The sequence below is a fragment of the Mastomys coucha genome, unplaced genomic scaffold (assembly GCF_008632895.1).
Source record: "Mastomys coucha isolate ucsf_1 unplaced genomic scaffold, UCSF_Mcou_1 pScaffold16, whole genome shotgun sequence".
NCBI classification, from domain to species: Eukaryota; Metazoa; Chordata; class Mammalia; order Rodentia; family Muridae; genus Mastomys; species Mastomys coucha.
Genome location: NW_022196898.1, coordinates 86,333,732 through 86,355,424, shown reverse-complemented (window position 1 = coordinate 86,355,424; position 21,693 = coordinate 86,333,732). Strand labels below are relative to the sequence as shown.

The window sequence follows — 21,693 nt, the reverse complement described above, 5'->3', positions numbered from 1 at the left end:
ACAAAATCAGCAGCATGAGTCAACATTATACTTTTTCTTTCTTCTTGTGTCAAACTTTCTGCCAGAATGCCCAGAGCATTAATAATCCAAGGGGTTCAGGATGGCCCTACCAGAAACAGAGATTTCTTATTCATTGTTGTAGTTTAATGTATTTTAATTCTGTCCTTCATCCCATATCAGGTATGTGTTTATTTTAATGTGAAATATGTTTTTCCTAGAAGCAGCATCTTGAAAGACCAAGTGGGGAAAATGTCCTAAGTTGTCTAGTAGCTAAAGTTTACCTTGACTCATCAAGGGTTAGACCCTGACTAACCTGACTAAGTGACCCATGACTGTGCAAGAACAGCCCTCAGTTTTATCTTTAGAGATGAAAACAATAAAGAAAGCATTTACCAAAAGCAGACGCTTGTCAACTCGCCTTAAAGTCACTCACTCTCATCCATGCCTTACATCAAAAGAAAACCTTGTTAAGTTAGGAGTCGACAGAGGAAGGTTGATGTTGCACCATCTAGAGCCCTGCGCATTGAGGCACACACTGCACTGCCTGAGGCACACACTGCACTGCCTGAGGCACACACTGCACTGCCTGAGGCACACACTGCACTGCCTGAGGCACACACTGCACTGCCTGAGGCACACACTGCACTGCCTGAGGCACACACTGCACTGCCTGAGGCACACACTGCACTGCCTGAGGCACACACTGCACTGCCTGCACTTGCCTTGCAGCTTTGGATTAGTGCTTGGTACTTTCAAGAGGTTGAAGGTGAGGAAGGTACACATAAGTCTTGTTTTCAAGTATTTGATGAGTGTGAATCTATCTTTACAAAGAAATACATTTTTTTTTGGTTTTCATCCCAGCCTGTACTTTATGACATTAAATAAATACATAGTTGAAGTAAGTCTGACAAAGAAAAAAGTAAAACAAATGAGAAATTACAATAGTATACTAAATCAAAGATTCAAAGAGGTGAGAATTCACTTTGTTTTTAAATTTTGTCAACATTGAACTAAAACAAATAAATTAATTATGTTTATAGACATGCATAATATGTACAAATGTGTAGTGGTTTCTGCTTTCTGGGGCTTCCACCAGCTTGTGCTCAGTGATCTGTGCTTTTTATATTATTATGCTGTAAGTACCTGCTAGTCTCCATTTCCTGGAGTTCAGATGGACCAGAGAGTCTGACCTCTCTTTCTCATCACCAGTGCCTTGCTTAGCAGATCCTTCAGCACGGGCTCTTTCATAGTGCTTACAGGCTGGATGTGTTTTAGCATCCAGCCTGGCATGGTTGGGTGCAGGTTCCTGTGGTGTTGACCTAGCTGTGGGTATGCTAGGAACACCTTTGACCTTAGATGTGCATCGTAGCCATTCTGAAGCTTCTCCAACATAATGTACACAGTATTGTAAACATTCTTGGTAAGTTCTACAGTTGTATGTTTACACACATGTGAGTACACACACAGAGACACACGGAGAGAGGGAAATAAGGAGGAATGTTTGCTTATTTTACATTAGCTGAGGAGTGCTACTTATGTCCATTCAGAAAGGATTTTTAGTTTACTTTCTCCTAACAAAGGCAAGTTGCCTTTATATTAACTGAATATTGGCATCTTCAGCAGCTTTGTTCTAGCTCTGTGCTTCCTAATAAAAATGATCTGGATATATTATAATTTTTCTGTAGTTATTTATCTTCTACCATTTTACAAATACCTATTGATTGTAGAGTTTAAGTTTTGAGAAATTGGTATCGGATAATCAATTAGAATATGAGTGCAAAGAAAAAAATCATAATTCTTTGATGTTTGCAATCTTTTATGGCAGTTAACTAAATAGTGATATAACAACAGGTACCATGTTTTGAAATAAATCCGAATTATACCATTTCTGAATTTCCTGTTTAATAGCAATAATGAAATTACCTTAACTATCATTAGCTAACTAAAAAGAGAAATGAATCATTTAGCTTAGCAGTTGAAGTATATAGATATCTCTGAAATGAGCATTAATGTGAAAGAAAGCCCATCAGTAGATTGGTGGTGTTGCCTCCTTTGTTCATGAGCAGATATAATGTAATTCTTTTTTCACACTATACCATAGGCTATTCTGCATTATTAAAACTGTCCATGATAAACTTAGAGGTTTAGTAGAAAGTAATTTTAAACTTGGGAGTTTAAATTGTAGTAAGGTTTCAGTGATATAAAGATAAGAGGTACTGTAGGAATGCAGTTCTTGAGTCCAAGTGGCTGCCTGTGTTCCTCCTCACAGCTGTCTACAGCGAACATTGTGTAGGAGTTACTGCTCACCTCATACCAGATGTGCTGCACTTTGAGAATTTTTAAATGAAGGAAAAAAGAGAATGTTTGCTTATGAGGATATACGTAGGCTACATGGAACAAAAACAGGCTAAGGCCTGAACCCTCTGGAAAGTGGGAGTGAAAAGTTAAGTGTTCTTTAGTAAGAAAAATTCTACCCTGAGGAGTTAGCTGTTCATTCACGAGAACATGCTGGTGGCAGATGTGAAGTCCACAAGGATAATACTGCCTTTTGGAGAGTTTTAATCCACTACCTTTCCTTATTTTGGATTTTTGGGGTGAGGTGCTAAAAGAGTGGAGTTTCTTCTTTCTACTCCTTCCTGAGATGGGATCACCGAGAGTCAGTAAGCAGAGAATAGTAAACCCAGAGAAAGGGGAAAACAGATTTCAATGACAGGAAGCATAAGATTTGGTGGATAGACCTGTAAACACGTGCACACAGCAAGAGCAGACAGGAGTGATCCATAAACTGGTGTTAGTAAGATGGGCATTCAGGATTCTTCTAGACCTGAACAATTGAAAAAGACCTGTTATTAAAAGGATTCACCGGAACCTTTCATTTTTCTTCTTAACTTTGAGCTTTTTGACACCAGTAGTGATAAGCTAGAGCACTTGGTAGCTTAGTTCATAGCTTCTCCTTTAATTATCACACTGTGCAGTAACCCTGCCACCACCCCATGCTGTTTCTAAAGCACGTCAGGTCATTCCCAGGAGATAAAGCTAGCTCAGCTGCAATGAAAGCTAGTTAAAATACTGTTGGTTTATGGTGGAGCTTGCTTACGGCAGATAATGTGACCCTACTAGTTTTTGTGTGCTTGTTGGTTTCATCAGGTATTTAATAGGGTTGTAGGCAAGAAATTTGAACAGAAATGTGCTTTCAAATAGTAAGCCCTTCAGACTTAACAGTATGTGTTTATTTTATTAGGGGAGATGACATTTATTTTGAGGGCTAATGAAACATGTCTCTTCTTTTCAGAATTTATGCGAATCCCATGTGTAGATGCCGGACTGATTTCACCACTGGTACAGCTGTTAAATAGCAAAGACCAGGAAGTGCTGCTTCAAACTGGCAGGGCTTTAGGAAACATATGCTACGATAGCCGTAAGTATCAACGTGTTGGTGATACTTCTACCACTTCTTCAGAAAATTAGGATTTTCAGATTGGTTCAATGGTCAGGATTGGCTTTGCTCGACAGGCCACTTGGCATTAGCTTTGCTTACTTACCAGAACTGAGGGACACTTGGGCCATCCTGCTCTTGACGAAGCAGTTAGAGGGAGTAAATTCCCATTTTTTTTTTTTACAAGAGGTATTTTCTAAGTAAGTGGCTAAAACTCTCGAGACCTTTAAGTTTAACAAAACTCAATTTGGCAGATCTTTAAATTAGGTCTTACTGAAGTACTAAGTGAACATGCTTATGGAAAGTTTTAGTTTCTAAGTCTGTCCAAATGAAATTTTAATTAATTGCCATTCAGTAAAACCATTGGTAAACTCCATCATCTCCTCAAAAGCTAGATCGGCCCGCTGCATTCGCATTGGCTCCATTCCATCATTGCCATCCTTACCACCCTCTGGAATGCCGTGCTGCACGGGGAAGCAAGAACTTGCGGGTGACATAGTGCAAATGTATCGTAGTTGCTACTTCTCTTCTCACATATACACTGAAAACTTCTGAGTCTAAAGCTGGATTTGATGACACATAGTTTTAATCCCAGCACTCCAGAGGCAGAGGCAGGAGGATCAAGAGTTCAAGGCCAGCCTGGGCTATATAAAGAGAGCTCAACAAACAAACAACATACTTTGAGAGTGTTTTCCAATTAATCAGGCATATTTTAGTTGTCTCTAGATTTTTATTTTTGAGCCAGAAACCACACACTTATCATTCAAGTTTAAACCACCTACAAATTTAGTATTTATACAACCAGGATAATTTTACCATGTTTTCCTTGTGGAGCCCATACCTTAAGGGAGTTGTATTTTGCTGTGAATACTAAATATTTGGGTTTTTCTGTCTAACACTGTGTTTTAAAATGTGATTTATACCTGTGAACCATACACATATTTATAGTAAAACACAAACAGCAAAAGAAACTGAAGTTGTTAGCTGTAATTGTTCTGTAGCAGTAGCCGTAAAGCAGGCAGCCTTCTTATTCTCACCATCTCCTCTTTACTGTGTGTAACAGCATCCAGGATATGTTAATATAAAGTGTAGTGTCCATTTTCCAATCCCTGATGATGCACGTAGAGTTACATATGTCCTACTTCATTCTGACTCTCTGTATCTTAAGGTACTAACTTCACTTACAAAATGAGATTTCTTCATTTTATAATTTTGCATCATGTGTGTGAGAGTATGTGTGTATGTGAGAGTGTATGTGAATGTGTATGTGTGTGTGTGTGTGTATGTGAGCGAGAGTGTGTGTGTGTGTGTGTATGTGAGTTTGTACACACATGAGAGTGTATGCATATGTGAGTGGTTTTTATTAAGCATCATAGATTGTGATCTCAGCTCTCAAAAATGATTCATTGATATAAAAACTATTTTTGTTAATACATATTCCTAAGCTCTGCACAGTAGTAGTTAGTGAATGGTTATATGCATTTTCAGAGTATTATAAATTATGGTTTCATTCTTGCCCTTTAGTGTTTACTGCTGATTTGAAAGCCATCAAAAGTCTTTAAATATTATTCAGCTTCATTTTTCTCCTCCAAATATGGGAATTATTGCCTCTTATAAGACTTTTGTTCTATAGTCTCACTTGGTAATGGCAAAATAGAGTACTGCACTATTTTCCGGTACTTTTTGTGGATACAGTCATTTGTTCCCTGTGTACCTTTAAGAACTCTGAACTCCAGGTAGTAGGTGTCAGGATAACACAGCTGTAACTTATGAAACTGAGAGCCACTGTGCTAATACATACAGGGCTGGTTCCTTCACCTTATGAGATATGCAGTAAAGTTTTGTTGGTACAGTCAAGGCTGTGACATTAATATATCTATTCATTTACTAGAGACATTTACAACTACTTCATCCTTCAGTGGAAATTACAGTTAAATCGATAAACAAACACCAGTGACTTGAGTCAGACTTTTCACTTCTTAGCCTTGGTTAAAAAAAATGAAGCTAAAGGTGTTAAAAATGTTAACCATAAGTGGTTTATTGCTATAAATCATGGGATACAATGGATTCATTGTGCAGTGTTGTCACGTGCATAACTTAAGACTGCTTTCTTACCTTTTATTTTAAATTAAATTTATGTCAGCTTCTTAGTGTTTTTTTCCAGAATTGTTCTAGAAAAACTGGAGTTGACACATCCCTACCAAGATACAAAAGCATGACTTGAGTACTGCCTAGTTCCTTCTGAGTTTACTTCAAGTGCATTTATCATTTATTTTGTGACAATTGGGATTTTAAGAAACCTGAAAGTTAGGCTTCCCTGAGAAGACTATTACTCTAGTTTCAGTAATGAACCATTTCCCCTTTATCAGGAAAAGGATGCTTTTGAGAAGGCGGGACGGTTACAGGAAACATTACAAATTAGTAAATCTAAGAAACATACAACATATTTTAAAGTTCATGTTTATCCGTATGAAATTTAACCTGTCCGACTAATTGAGGTGAGTAATTAGTTTGCTCCAGATACATAATGTTTAAAGGTGTGGATTTTGTTCGGGCGGTAGTAGGAATGCAGTAGATAGATTAGATAGATGGACACCTAGCATTTACGGAAGGCACTGTGAGCAGCTCACTACAGGCGCGGGGAAATGTGATAGACGTTTGCTAACATAACTTTAGCAATTTATTTGAAAGAAATACCCATAAAATGCATGGAACTCTAGAGAGAAGTAGGTCAGGCTTCAGTTTTAGTAACAGCCTTGTCAGTTCCCATTATAGGTGTTCTTCCTAACGGAAGGAAATGTTCTTACATAATCCCCACATCACGAAACAGAGCAGCATGCCTACAAACAGGCTGCAGTCGGGCTTTATTGCTGGTGGACCTCTGGATGCATCTCTGTCTTCTATGTGGAGATGAAAAAGTCACTGGTGCATCTCTGTCTTCTGTGTGGAGATGAAAGAGTCACCGGTGGAGGACAGTTCTCACTAAAATTGTGTAATGTGCTTTCTTCCATATAACCTCTAAGGCATTTCATGACGGATTCCTCTTTCAAAGCATTCAAATAGACTTTGGAAGCAACATTTAAAAAGTTGGGTGCCAGCGTAACTATTAGCTTTGCCAGAGTAACTGTTCCTGAGAAGTTAGAAATTATGTTTGAATATGTAGTCAGCAAAGCTGTGTGTGGTAGAACCTGCTCCGGAACATTGGTTGGTTGGTGGTTGATTGGTTGGTTGGTTGGTTGGTTGGTTGGTCGGTCGGTTGGTGGTTGGTTGGTTGGTTGGTTGGTGGTTGGTTGGTTGGTCGGTCGGTTGGTTGGTGGTTGGTTGGTTGGTTGGTTGGTTGGTTGGTTGGTTGGTTGGTGGTTGGTTGGTGGTTGGTTGGTTGGTTGGTATATGAGGTTGGGGGAGGAGTATTGCAACCACATGAATGTATAGAGGTAGACCTTGGATATTTTTCTCTGCCAGTCTCCTTACTGCCTTGAGACAGGTCCCCTCCCTGGACTAAAATCTTGCTGTTTGGACTAGTCTTGCTAGGCAGTGAACTGCCAGGATTCAGCTCTGTCCACCCAGCAATGCCAGGGTCACAGACACCTATAGACATGTCCAGCTTTTTACATGGGCCCTGAAGATTGAAATTCAGGTCTACATGCCTGTATAATACTCTTGCCTGCTAAGCCACCTCTCCAGCCCCACTGTTTTTTATTCATGGGCCAAATAATCTAGTTTAAATTAACTGCAAGTGCCAAGAAATAATAGCTAAACAATATTTTATAATGAAAATTAGATTATTATATGTTAATATAATACAGAAAAGCTTTGAAATTGTACAGGTAATCAATATTTACAGCAGCTTTATTAAATAGAATTATTTATTCTGGCACTTGGAAATATTTATTTCAGTGATCTAATTATTTGGTTAGAGGGTTTTGTCACTTTTTTCAATTTTAGAAGAAATTGAATTATTAGCTAGTAGCATACAGATGACATTCAACTTTAATCAGTCAATTTACTATCAAAGTATGCCATTTATAGGAGAAAAGAATAAATAACTTTTGCAATGGAGCTCTTAGATTTGATTATGACTTATCACATGAAAATACTTCATAAAGATGTTCTGTGTGGATTGAAGTAGATGCTGTCTTATAGTTCTTGTGAGTTCTAAACAGCATACATGAGAAAAGAGCAGTGCTCTAAATATGGTAGAGAAAACACCATGGCCAAACGCAGACACGATGAGAGTAATTCGAGTAATACTAACTATGTGGCTTTACTACAGTGATAACAAGACTCGGAGGCCCAGCTGCCTGTTAAAGTAGGCCAAATAGTGCATTCTAGGAACAGAAAGGAAACTGGTTGTCAACGGTTAGCTTTAAGTATATAAAGTCTACCATGCCCCCTGGAAGGCAGGTGATGTAATGCGTAGAACTTCAGCTGTACCATTTAATGTGTCTGTCCTTTTGTTAGCTCTGAATTTAGGTTGAAATAGACTTGTTTCATGGATTAAATAGGATTTATGGCTGGGTATAATAGGGTACTTTTAATCCCAGCACTTGGGAGGCAGAGACAAGCAGATGTCTGAGAGTTTGAAGCTAGCCTGGTCTACATAGTGAGTTCCAGGATGGCCAGGACTACATGAGACCCTGTCTCACAGTCCAGCTCCAAGTAGGGCTTATATATAAAAGCAGAACATAGATTATAAGCCATTATGCAAAGGAAATAAATACTATAATAATTCTAAACTATACTATAACCAAATCTAGTATATACTCAAGTATGTCCTATATATTTACAATGAATATATAAAACACAGGAAGCTCACAAAGAAAGGTAAAAAATGAAAATATGCTGTAAGAGGCATAGCTAATATACTTAACTGTATGTAAGCATTAAGTGAACCTCAGCTTTTTGGCAGCTATAGTGAGCAAAAATACATTTGGTTTATATGATTCTTACCTTATGCTGAAAAGGCATGCTATAGTTATTAAACAGACCCTTGAAACAAATGCAGCAGGGGATCACTAGGACAGTCCTGTGTGCACCTAGAAACAGTATGAAAGTGTCGGCTGGCATTAGGGGCGGTGTCTTTGTAATGTTTCTGCCATGTTTGCTCATGTGCTCCACTTAATGACTTTTGTCTTGCTCTTTAAACAGAGCAAGACACAACACTATGAGGTTGTATTTGAGAAACATTGCCCAAGTATGTTGGGGGTTGGTGGTTACCTCAAGTATGGAACTTAAAATTTGAAGAAAAAAATTGACTTGTTTTCTACTAGTTTAGCTTCAAACCAAGATACTTTGTGTAATATGTCCAGGTTGAAGTCTCTAGAAAGAAGAAAGGAAAAAAAAAGTTTGTCTTTGTTTATTAACTCCGTCGCCAGTCTGCTAAAAATCTAATTTGCATGAAAGTGAGTCCTGAAAACTGTATTAGTGCCACTGCACGAATCTGTACATAGATAAATGGCTCAGACCTGTACATACATGTGCACATGCAGAATGAGAAATCATGAAGTATGAATAGAGCCCTTAGACCTCACCAGTGTGGATGTCCTGCTGGAGCTATTGTGTATATACTGTGTGATATCCTCTTGGGACATGGAAGTCAATATCAACAAATGCATGCAATGCTTCGGGCCTTCAGTGTCTTGGGTTGATTGGTATGTGTGTGCCCGTGCCTGTGTGTCTCTATATGTCTGGTAGCTTCCTGTGAGCCTCTACATACTTAAATAAAAAGCTTAAAACCTCCGTATGTCCAGGAGGTAAACATATTCTCTTTTCCATGACAGATAATCTTGCTTCTTTTAGCTCTTCTTGGGATGGAAGCTCTCCCTTTTTCCTTGTCCCCCTCCCCCATGTGTACATAAAATTGTAAAGCATTACCTCATAAGGCTATTTTTACAGTGTTTGGACAATTCAAATGAAGAACAAAATTGCCTACATGTTCTTTTGTTCCTCCATACTTTTAACAATAAATAAACAAATACATACATAAAATGAAACCGGTAGCGTTGAAAGCAGAGGTAAGAGACAGGAGTGAACAGGTTTATGTTTAGAAGAGAAAGAACAGTTCTACTTTAGAGAAGAACTTGGTCAGAAGGCCAGTGTCACAGATTCCGACATGACTTCTAGTTTCTGGGGAAAGTGTAAGTTCATAAAGCTCCCAACCCAGTGATGGTGTAAACCGTGGACTGGAGTTCAGAGATGGTGCTGTGGGCAGGCTATTCATGAAGGTGGAGTTGTTTTCAAGTAGCCTGATAGGGATGCGGCTCCCAAGAGATGAGGATGCTGATTTTGCATGTTTGCTGGTATTTGTCATGTCAAGCCCGTGTAACGTAAGGATTTACTGTGCATACTAAGGTATGACAAGAAAGGGCCTGCATTGTGGTTGTGATTGACATTTCTACTGCCACAGTAGCATACAGCGTGGGTATGGGGAGAGATGTGAGGCAGAGGTTTGGGAAGCTGTCCTAACGTGCCAGCTGTGATGCCAGAGAGCACTTTAAATGTGAAGTGGCAGATTGGGGTGGTGCATGGTTGGCTGGTTCCTGGTTAGCATTTCTACCAGGTTTAGTATTGATGTTGAATACTTCAGTAACTGGTTCTTACACTTTGTGTTATCCTTATGTGTTAAAAAAAGTTTGGGTACTAAGAAACCCAAACTGGGTAAATTTTTACTGTCAATAAAAATATTAGAGAAGAATAAACTACCTATTTGTTCATCCCAAGTAGCACTGTGTTATAAAACACGCTAGCCAAGACATGGAGTCATAGGTTTTGAGTAATTGTAATTTCACAGATAAGAAGGTGGAGCTGAACTGTCGGGGAATATTGCATATGACAAAAATCGATGATTGGGGGTCAATAGGAACCACATATGTTCTCCATACTTGATGTCTGTGTGACTCGAATGCCAGGTTGCTTCCTTGTGCCTGTGTAGGGAGTCTGAATGGACGTTGACTTGACTCTTCCTGATTGGTAAGGTTTAGGTCATGCAGGGAAAAATCACTTTATAAAGCCCCAGGAAAAGCAATGTGTGAGCGTTAACTTTTTTTTTTCCACTTTCACTTTACCTGTTAAGCTGAAGTTTTGACATAAACATAATTTTCCCACTCTATTGAAAAGTTATTAATACATACTGTCCTCTTTTACATTTCAGTAATGGCATTCATAGGTCATCTGTTACAGAAAGCATGTTTAAGAAAGAATTACCAAACAGCTGATAAGAGACATATGGTAGTGTGCGGAGGTAATGTCAATTCTAGCGGGCGCAGCCTGGTGTCTCCATCAAATGCAGAGCTGTGACCTCATTTTGAATGGCATCTGTGATACCAGTGCACTTACCAGCGTTATTGTCCTGATCTGCTGTTGTACATGGAAATGCATAACTCTGCAATCCTGCATAAAGGCGTCATTTAAATCTGAATGTAGTATTGTGTCACAGTGTGCAGGGTTGTGCTTCTGACATGAGTATTCCATGCTTGTGTGCTACTATCCCCATGACTCTTTTCTTTTTTTTTTTTTGATTTTTTGAGACAAAGTTTCTCTGTGTAGCCCTGGCTGTCCTGGAACTCACTCTGTAGACCAGCCCATGACTCATTTTTATAATTCAACTAATATTATAGTTCTTAGTGGATGCTACTAGCACTTAGAACATTTAAAAATATGTTTTTTGAATTTGAGAAATGATGTTAATGTTTGGTAATCTTTCTTTATTTACAATCTTAAATAAAGATTTGAACATGCTTGTAGTCACATAAAAATTCAGTGTTTTGGCAAATGATAGAATTTAAGCATCAGAATTTAATTTTATTCCCAAGTCGATAAATAAATATCTTGTGTTTAAAAAATTATAGCTATCTCTATCATTAATCCAGGAAAATACTTTCTTTTGGTCAAATTAAACAGAATTATTTATATTATATATTAAATATATTATATATTAACATAGATAGAATATTTAAGGGGACTAGGAAAAATCCTTCATAAGCATACAGCTCAGAATAGTAGACTTATGAGGTTCACAAAATGGTTTATTTAGATCATTGCCGGCCGGTCCCTTGGCAGCCATCTTCTTCAAGTATGAAGGCCCCTTTGTGATATCAAACATTTTTCCTTTCATTTTGAGGATATTAGTCACATAATAAAGATTGTACTTGCAAAATTTACAGACAGAGAAAATACATTTATACTGTAGAAGTACAATATGTAGAATTTGGTTTGCGGGGATGAGATGGGCACTCTATGAATTAACACTAACTTCATATTAACTTCATACTTCAGGCTAACTTTAAACTTGTCACCTTCCTGCCTCAGCCTCTTCAGTGCTGGGGCTTCTTTGTAATTTATAAGACATTTATCTAAAGTCCAGCCGCATTTGTCATCCCTTACAATCAGGAGAATCATGCCACAGAAGGTGGGAACTAAAGAAGATAGACCTGGTTTTAATCAGCCTTCTGTAAACATAGAGAAAAACCAATCCCTACTGAGTCAGATTGAAATAGAAACACAAAGACATGTTTGTGGAATGGCTCAGGGCTGGTTGGGGGCTAGGGGAGTTGGGGGTTAAGTGCCTTCCAGCAGGGGCAGTTTACTGGTGCACAAAGGGCGGAGGTTTCTTTGTTTCTCTGGCGTTTATTGTTAATCCTGTATGTTCTTACTTTTTTTCTCTGTGGAAACTGTTAAGCATTAAGGTTCTTAATTGACACACACGAGGAAATAGCAGGTGTTCTCCTTTGATCTCTGTTGCTATAATTTTAAAGCTCTGACTAAAAGCAGCTTGGGGTAGAAGATTCATTCATGCTTTTAGGTCATAGTCCATCGCTGAAGGCAGTCAAGACTGGAACTCAGGCAGGAGCCTGAAGCATCAAATAGGGAAGAGTGTTGGCTTGCTGAGCTTGCTTTCCTACACAGCCCAGGTCTACCTGCCCACTACAGTAAGCTGGGAAATCCTGCATCAGTTTATCAAGACAGTCCTCTGCAGACACGGGCCACAGGCCAGCTGATTTGTGTGATCACCCAGTTGAGGCGTCTCTGAGTTGATTCTGAGCTGTGTCAAGATGACAGTTAAGGCTAACCAGGACACAGGTCAGCAGTAGTTTTGTTTTTGTACATTTTGGGAATGAATATTCAAAAGGGCAAAATAATTTCTCATTTATCAAAAGGTTCAGGTCTTTCTATTGAGACAGAAGCCATGAGGAACTAAGAAAGAGAGTGAGACTGCCTAGAATTCATAATATTTAAAGTGGAGAGATGGCTTAGCTAAGAGCTCTTGCCATTCTTACAAAGTAAGGATTCAGTTACCAGCCCCCACAGGGCAGCTCACCATAGTCCATCTCCAGTTCCAGGGCCTCTGGTGCTCCCATTTGACCTACCCAGACACCGGCCATGCATTTGGTACTACTACAGGCAAAACCCACATACATATAAAGTAAAAAATAAATGTTTATAATTTTATGTGTCAGCTTGACTGAACTACAGACTAAACTGGTACTTGCGATACTGCACTGTGTGACTCTATAAGGTAGTTTGGAGTTACTGAATTAAGTACTTTGCCCTCATTCATTCACACTGTTGAAGCCCCATAATAATTAAAAAACTCTGGCCCTCCCAGGAGAGTGGGGATATCTCATGCAACCTGTGAACCTGATAAATTTGTCTTTTAGAACTCATTTATTTTTAATAATATATTTTATTTGAAACATCCAAACATTTATACAATGTATATTGATGATATCCTCCCATAGAACAAAATAAATAAATCTTTTAAAAAAATATATAGCCCTTAGATGTGACCTGACCTAATCCCTGCCAAATTTTAAAGATACAAAGACTGAGAATTTAGTTCTCAGGATCAGCAGCTCCATCAGAGACCTAACAGCCCGTCCCTGGTTCATTGTCTCTATAAGAACTGTATTTTTTGAAGTTATTACAAATACATAAATACTCTGACATTAAATAAATACACCTGTGCCTACCTGAACAATTTCATTTTCCAACTGAAAATACAGGAATATATATGTCCTGAGAATTTTTCTAAAATTCTTTTAAAAAAAATCTAAAATCTTAAATGAGCATTTTGTTCAATCTGTTGTAAATTAAAAAAATAAATACTCTGATCTGAATGAAGATGAGTAAAATCAGATGAGAAAGGAAACTTTATGTTTAAAACAAAATCTTCCTTTAATAATATGTGTGTCAGCATGCTTATGTTTGACCCTTTATTGTTGACTTCTCAGCATAGAAGAGTGTATAAAATACAACTTACTCTATTGAGAAATAAAGGATGTTCTGATTTGATCAAATTTTTAGTAATAAAGTAATATGAGTAAAAATTTGACAGTTTCTGCTGTTATTAGTACGGTAGGAAATATGTCCTTCAAGTTCTCACACAGATAACTATGGTTTTATACTATTGAGTATTGAGTGGTATTGAGTGGTGACACTTAGGAACAGGGATAGCCTCTGAGGATTGGGCGAAAGGAATCCACAGGAGGAAGGAAAGCAGGATGTTCTATCAGAGTCTGCCTAGTTCCCTGGGAGAGGGGACAGAGGGCGAAGAATACTCAAACACAAACCCACAGGGTGCCCCAAAACCGTAGATGATAAAAACTGAAGTGATATCAGCCTTATATTGCCCTAGAAATTTCCTTGCTTTTCTAGGAAGAAGATTTTTATAAATGAGCCTTCAGTCTCCATCAGTCCTAACTGAATACTTTTTTTACTAAATACCCCTTTTGTACTTTAACTGGATACCCTTTCCAGTTTGTTGCAGTTGCAATTTATTGACATGACAGAAGTGAGCTTTGTTCACTCTATGTCTGAAAGTTGTTTTTCCTTAAATATTTAAAGTGAAATGAAATTGAGCTGAGAACAGCAAAATCTTATTAATGTGCCAGTCAGAAGCCAGGAATATTTGATAGGGATCTGTTAAGAAACATATCAGTGTGGGAAGCAGATAGGCCAACTGTAGATACTCTTCTCTCCCTCAGCTCCTCCAAATCCAGGGCCCAAGGAGACTGAGACTGCAGTGACGACCTTGCTGTGGCCTCCCTTCACCACCGCCCCCATCCGCAATGGCTCATACAAATCTCCCCTCAAACATCCCTCCTTACTCTCACTGCTTTATTCCTGCTCCCAATCCCAGCAGGCATGCATTAGAAACTCTCTGGCCACTGGAGCCGGGAAGCAAACAGGCAGAGGCGGATTGTCACCTCCTCTAAATCACCCCCCAGTCTCATCCCCAGCTCTGCAGCAGACTGCCTGCTGCTGCCACCTTCTCCACTCCCCACCATCTGTGGATCGCACAGATCTTTCCCTCCTAACTTCCTGCACTCCCCGGAAACACTCTGCTAAGGGAAGCAGGTAGCCTAGTGGAGATCTTCTTCATCTCTCCCTCACCTCCTCAAATCTGATCCCCCCAGGCTTATTGCCAACACAGTAACACACCACGGGCTATGGCCTCTCCATCCACATCCCTGTAACCCCCATCACCATGGGATCATGGAGACCTTCCCCTCTTAACTCCCCGCCTCACACATTGCTTTAGTCCCGCTCACAAACCCAGCAGGCATTTCTTGGGAGCCCACAGGCCTCTCTGACCAGGGAAGCAGGTAGCAGAACTGCAGATCATCACCTCTTTCTTCTCCATTCCTCAAAATCCAGTTCCCCATTCGAATCCCCAGCTCTGTAGCAGACTTTCTGCTGTGACCCATCTTCGCCCTCTGTCCCCTTTCCCAGGGAACTAGGCAGATTCTGATAGAACATCCTGCTTTCCTTCCTCCCGTGGATTCCTTCTGCCCAATCCTCATAGCCCATCCCCGTTCCTAAGTGTCACCACTCAATATCTAGAAATACATTTGACCAAGAACCCCCAGTGGCCACACCTCTCAAGATCCAAAAACATTTCCTACCCAGCACCACAAAGTCACCACCTCCTCACAAGAACCAGAGACTAAAACCAAAGCCAAGGAACAAAACACCTACTCAACAAAGATAAGAGCAGATGTCAGCACCGAGAATCACAGTGTTCCTAAACCCAGATGCCGAGATGCTAGCATAAAATCACATTAACAGCCAGGACAATATGTCTCAAATAGAGCCCAGCAACCCGACCACAGCAGGCCCTGAGCATTATACTATAGCTGACACACAATAAAAGACCTTAAAATAGGATTTATGAATAGGAAAGAGGTCCTTAAATAGGAAGTGAAAAAATGCTTTAAAGAAAACAAACAGTTGAAGGAAATGAATAAAACTGTTCAAGAACTGGAGGTGGTAATAGAATCAAAAAAGAAAACACAAAATGAAGGAAGTCTGGACGTGAAAATGGACGAACTCAAAACAGGTGTTTTAGGGGTAAGCCCCACGAACCGAATACAGGAAAAGGAAGAGAGACGCTCAGGTCTTGAAGACATGATAAAGAAATGGATACCTTAGTCAAAGAATATTAGATATAAAATGATCCAGTGACTTATAAAGACATAGGATTACACCTCAATAGAGACTCTGAAAGCCAGAAGAGGCTGGACAGATGTTCTATAAAGTCCGTGAGATAACAGTTGCCAGTCCAGACTACTATACACCAAAACTTTGAACAGAATGAGTAGAGAAAAAAGACATTCCATAATAAGAGCAGATTTAAGCAGTGTCTGTCTATAGATCCTACTGTACAAAAGGCACTAGAAGAAAAACTCTGAACTGTATAGGTTAACCACACCCAAGAAAGTGTAAAGAATAAACAGTTCCAGACCAGCAAATTAAAAAGGGGGATAAACACACACAAACACACACACACACACACACCACAACAACAATTAAACATGAAATACCAGGCACTGCTTATTGACAAATCCCAACATCAATGGTCTTAATTCCCCAATAAAAACACAGAGCTTAACACAATAGATGTGGAAGCAGGATTCATCTGTCTGTTGTCTACAAGAAAAACACCTTAACATACCTCAGGGTAAAAGGAGAGAAAAAGATGTTCCAAGCATATTGACCTAAGAAGCAAGCTGGTATCACCATTTAAATATCTGACAAAGTAGACTTTGAACCAAAGCTAGTCAGAAGAGACAGTGAAGAAACTGACATACTCCTCAAAGGAAAAATCAACCAAGGAATTGGAATTTCTAATATCTATGCCACAAACATGCCGACTCCCAGCTTCATAAAAGAATCACTCCGACAGCTCTAATCAAATTGACACACTTAGATATTGGGAGGCGTCAGTACCCGACTTTCACCAATAAGTAGGTCATCCAGACAAAAACTGAACAGAAATGCTGTAGCTGACAGATGTTATAAAACAAATGAAGCTAACAGATGTTTATAATTTCACCTAAACACAAAAGAATATACCTTCTCACTGCTTCATGGGACTTTTTGAGAATTTTCTTCATACTCAGACGTTAAGCAAGTTTTAACAGATACAAGAAAATTGAACTAATACCCTGCATCCTACCTGGCCACCACAGATTAAAGCTAGATGTTAACAGGGGCAAACAACAGAAAGCTTACAGGTGAATGGAAACTGAACGGCTCACTGCTGATTGAAAAACGTGTGAAGAGAGAAATTAAGAAATGAAAGGCGTTCTAGAATTGACTGAAAGGAAGACACAACATGCACAAAATGTGGAGAACACAATTAAGGTGGTTGTAAGAGACATGTTAGCACTAAGTGCCACATAAAAATAATTAGAGAAATCATATACTAGTAACTTAACATCTGAAAGCTCTAGGACAGAAATCAGCCCAAATGGAATAGACAGCAAGAAGTCATCAAACTTGGGGCTGAAATCAATAACATAGAAACAGAAAATACTACAGGAAAACAAAGAGCTGCTTCTCTGAGAAAAATCAGTAAGCCAGACAAAGCGTTCTCCACATTAGCCAAGGCACTGATGAAAGGGGACACCACTGGAGAGCCAGTAGGAAATCGGGAGAATCAGAAGGACATGCTCTAAAAACCCGTGCTCCACCAAACTGGAAAATGAAAAAGAAGTCGATAATTCTCTTGATATTCACCACTTAGCAAAGTTAAATCAATATCAAAGAAGCAGTTTAAACGGACCTATAACCCTAGTGAAACAGAAGCATTCATTTTTTTTTTTAGTGCAGATTTAGTGCAGAATTCTAACCGACTTTCACAGAAGAGGTAATGCCAGTACTCCTCAATTATTCCACAAAATAAAAACAGAAGGAACACAGCCAAATTTGTATTGCATGGCCCCAGTTACCCTAATACTTAAATTACAAAGACCCAAAAGAGGAAGAAAATTACAGATTAATTTTCCTTGTGAACATATGTTGTGTTACGAACCTTTTCCTGGGGAGCTAAAATGCACCATTTTGCTCATCTCATATAGGGAACCCACAACAGACCGAACGTTAGATACGACCAAAGCCCAACTTGGTGAACCAGTGAGGTTTTTTGGAGTTACTTACAGGAGCAGATATGAGTCAAACACAGCTGCATCAGCAAGGTACACACACATGTGCATGCAGCATGCACACACACACACAGCATGCATGACTGCACACAAAAGCTAGTAAACCCACACAGCCTTCAGACAGCCCAATAGGCTGGAGAGTATTGTTCGCACTTGCCTCAGCTGGCCTACACCTGTGCAGGGTAGCTCAGCTGTTCTCTGCTGCTTCCAGGCAGCTGCTCCACTCTCAGAGCCCTTACAGCCAGCCCTTCTCCCTCAGTCTTCTTTAAACACAGCTTTCCCCCTGAGAGGGACAGGTTTTATTGTATACTCTAGCAGGGCCTGGCCTGCTGATTGTGGTCTGTTTCAGGGAGTTCCTGGAGCGAGGTTTTAGTAGTTTACCTCCCTGATTAAGCTCTCCTACGGGATGGGATTGTTTTAGTTTTGGAGAACTGTTAAATAACAACACGGAGTCAAAGGTCCTCGGTAAGATATTTACAAACAGAAAAGAAAAACACGTTGAAAAGTTCCAATATCACCAAATTGCCTTCATCCCAGAGATACAGGAATGGTTCAATATATGAAAATCAATGAATGTAATCCACCATATAAACAAGCTGAAAGATAAAAACCACACATCCTCTCATTGGATGCAGACAATGCTTTTGATAAAATCAAATGTGAGAAAAGTCTTGGTGAGATTACAGATGCAAGGAGGATACCTCAGTATAATAATAAAGGCAGTTTACACCAAGGCTGTAGCCAACATCAAGTTAAATGCAGAGAAACTCAACGCAATCCCACTAAAATCAGTGTTGCCCACTGTTCTCTGTGTAGAAGACAACTAAAGGAGATCAAGGGAATGCCCTTTGGAAAGGAAGAAGTCAAGTATCAATTTGTAGGTCTATAATAGAACATTAGTGACCCTAAAATCTCCAGCAAGGAACTCCTACAGCACATAAATTCTTTCACCAAAGTAGCTGGATATAAAATTAACTCAGTCACACTCCTGTATACAGATGACAGACAAATGGACTGCAAAAGAAATCAGGGAAAGAACACCTTTAACAACAGCATCAACTAGTAAATCGTGGAGTAACTAAGAAAGCAAGAAATGGATGTATGTGATAAAATTGTTAAGACAATGAAAAAATTGAAGCTAATAAAAAAATCAAAGATCTCACATGCTCATGTATTGGTAGGATTAATAAACAATACTGTGTGATAAAAGAAGTACTGGAGGTGTCACCATCCCCACTTTCAAATTGTTCCAGAGTTACAATAATAACAACAGCATAGTATTGGTACATAAACAAACATATTGATCAGTGGAATCAAATTGAATGCCAGACATAAATCCACATACCAAAGTACACTTGATTTTTTTTTTTATAAAGGATTCAGAAATACACATTGAAAAAAATAGTGGTGTTGGTCACATTGAATGTCTGTGTGTAGAAGAATGCAAATAGATTCCTACTTTTCACTGTGTACAAAACTCAAGTATAAGTAGATCGAAGACCTTAACATAAAACCAGGTACACTGAACCTCTTGACAAAAGAGAAACTGGGGAATGGCCTTGAACTTGCTGCATAGTGAAAAAAAAAAACTTTTAGAACAGAAAACCATTAGCACAGTTACTAAAGTAAGTAGTGACCTTATGAAACTGAAAAGCTTCCGCATGGCTAAAGACACTGTCATTAGGACAAAGCAGCATCCTACAGATAGGGAAAAGTTTCCATCAACTACACATTATAGAGGGCTAATATCCAAACTGTATATAATATCCAAACTTAAGAGTCCAGATGTAAAGAAAAGCCAATTAACAGTGGGGTATAGATCTAAATAGATAATTAGTAATAGAGGAAATAAATATTCAACATCCTTAGGGCACCCATTCACCTGTTGAATTGGCCAAGATCAGTGAAACAATAGCTCATGATGGTGTGGATAAGGAGTAAAGGACACGCATCCATTACTGGAGGGACTGCAAACTTGTACAACTTTGGAAATCAGCAAAGCCTTTCCCTGGGAAGAGTTGAATTGATCTTTCTCAAGATCCAGCTATACCACTCTTTGTCATGTGTCCAAAGGATGTTTTATCCTACCACAAAGATATTTATTCAACCATGTTCACTGCTGCTCTATTCATAATAACTTAGATGTTCCTCAGCCCAGGAATTGATAAAGAAAATGAGGTATGTTTACACAATGGAGTATTACTTATCCTTTTTTTAAGTGACATGATGGAATTTGCAGATAAATGGATGGATGTGGAGGGGGGAATCATCCAGAGAGAAGTAATCTTGACCCAGAAAGAAAGATGTAGTATGTATTCCCTTACATATCTGGGAATATCTGTTAAATCAATGATAACCAAGCTCAGCCCATAGAACCACAGGTGTTAAGTATACAGTAAGGTACTAAAGGGGAAAGATAGATCTCACTAGGAAAGGGAGGTAGAGTAGATTGTTCTAGATGGAGATGGCTATTTCAGGAGGACTGGGAGTGTTAGAGTAGAAGGGGCGATGGAGGGAGTATGGAAAAGACAGCTAAAACTATGGGCTGTTTGATCAGCTGGATGGAAGCCCAATAGAGTAGAAGCTTCCTAAAATACATACATATATAAAGGTGATAAGAGTGATGGAAATTCAAATAATAGAGGAGACAGAGCCCCAACTGGGCATCTCTTGTCACCAAGTGAAGTTTCTAGTCCCTGGATTGGGTTATATCCGAGTTGTTGGCCAAAGGAGTCCCATGAGAATCCCCCAACAACCCAGAGTGATCAAGACTATTCAGTGCTCTCTACAGACTGAAGACAACTCTAATACATCTCATTGATCAAGGAGAAGTCAAGCTGGTTCCTACAGAGTCTTCACCCCTAGATTCTAGCATTTTTGGTTCAGGAAGGTACTGTGTAGGGTAATAAAAGAGAAAGGCAAACATCTATCCAGCCATAAGCTATTTGATCTCCAATAGTGTGCTGCCTGGAAAATATGCTAATGCAATGGTAGAACAAAGTGTGTGGAAGCAACCAACACCTGGTTTGACTTAAGACCATTCCTTCAGATGGAACCCATATTGACTACGATGGAACACTGCTTGACTCTAAGCACTTGATAGCCCACAGACCTAGGATAAAGCTGAATATTACTACTCTACAAAAAAAAAAAAAATACAACAATAAAATGACTCCTAATGACATCCGGCTATAATCGTAGCTCAGTTCCTGGCTCAGCCATCATTGAAGAATCATCATTCCTCCAGTAGCAGATGGGAACAAATATAGAAACCCACAACCACACATCATGCAGAGACCGAGAGAACGTAGAACATTCGATCCTGTGTGGCATGTCTCCATCAAATACCTCCTGTTAGGGCTCAGCAAACCCTGCAGAGAGGAAAAGGGAAAACTGTAAGAACCACAGAGAAGGGGGACACAAGAAGAAGAAAACAAGGTCCTCTAAATTAAGATGATCAACGCTTGTTTGAACTTACAGAGACAGAGGCGGTATGCACTGGAGCTGTGTGTGTCTGCTCCCGGTGCTCTTTGTTGTATGTGTCATGGCTCAGGTGTAGTCAGTGTTTTTTATAGGATTTCCATGAATGGGTCTCTGACTCTTATACCTTCTCTTGGGCTCTTTTCTTCTGTTTGTTTGCTTTGTCCATTCCAATGTGCTAGTTTAGTTTTATCCTATATTTTATATTGTTATATTGTATTGTATTTCACTTTATCACTATCCCTTATAAGCCTGTTTGTTTCTAATGAGAGTCAGAAAAGGAGTTGATCTGGATGGGAGGGGCACTTGGGAGGCTATAGGAAGAAGAAGGAA

The 21,693-nt window shown here is 39.3% G+C and overlaps 1 protein-coding gene across 6 annotated transcripts in view; it reads left to right on the top strand.

Moving 5' to 3' along the window:
* The window catches only part of Rap1gds1 (Rap1 GTPase-GDP dissociation stimulator 1), a 161,949-nt gene that overhangs the window by 55,059 nt on the left and 85,197 nt on the right, over window positions 1–21,693 (top strand). For all 6 annotated transcript variants that reach the window (XR_004119855.1, XR_004119854.1, XM_031375659.1 and 3 more), the window contains exon 4: window positions 3,293–3,418. Coding sequence is in view for 4 of the 6 variants with exons in the window: in XM_031375659.1 (XP_031231519.1) it covers window positions 3,293–3,418 (126 nt within the window). In the remaining 2 variants the exon portion in view is untranslated. The remainder of the gene's footprint in view (window positions 1–3,292; window positions 3,419–21,693) is intronic.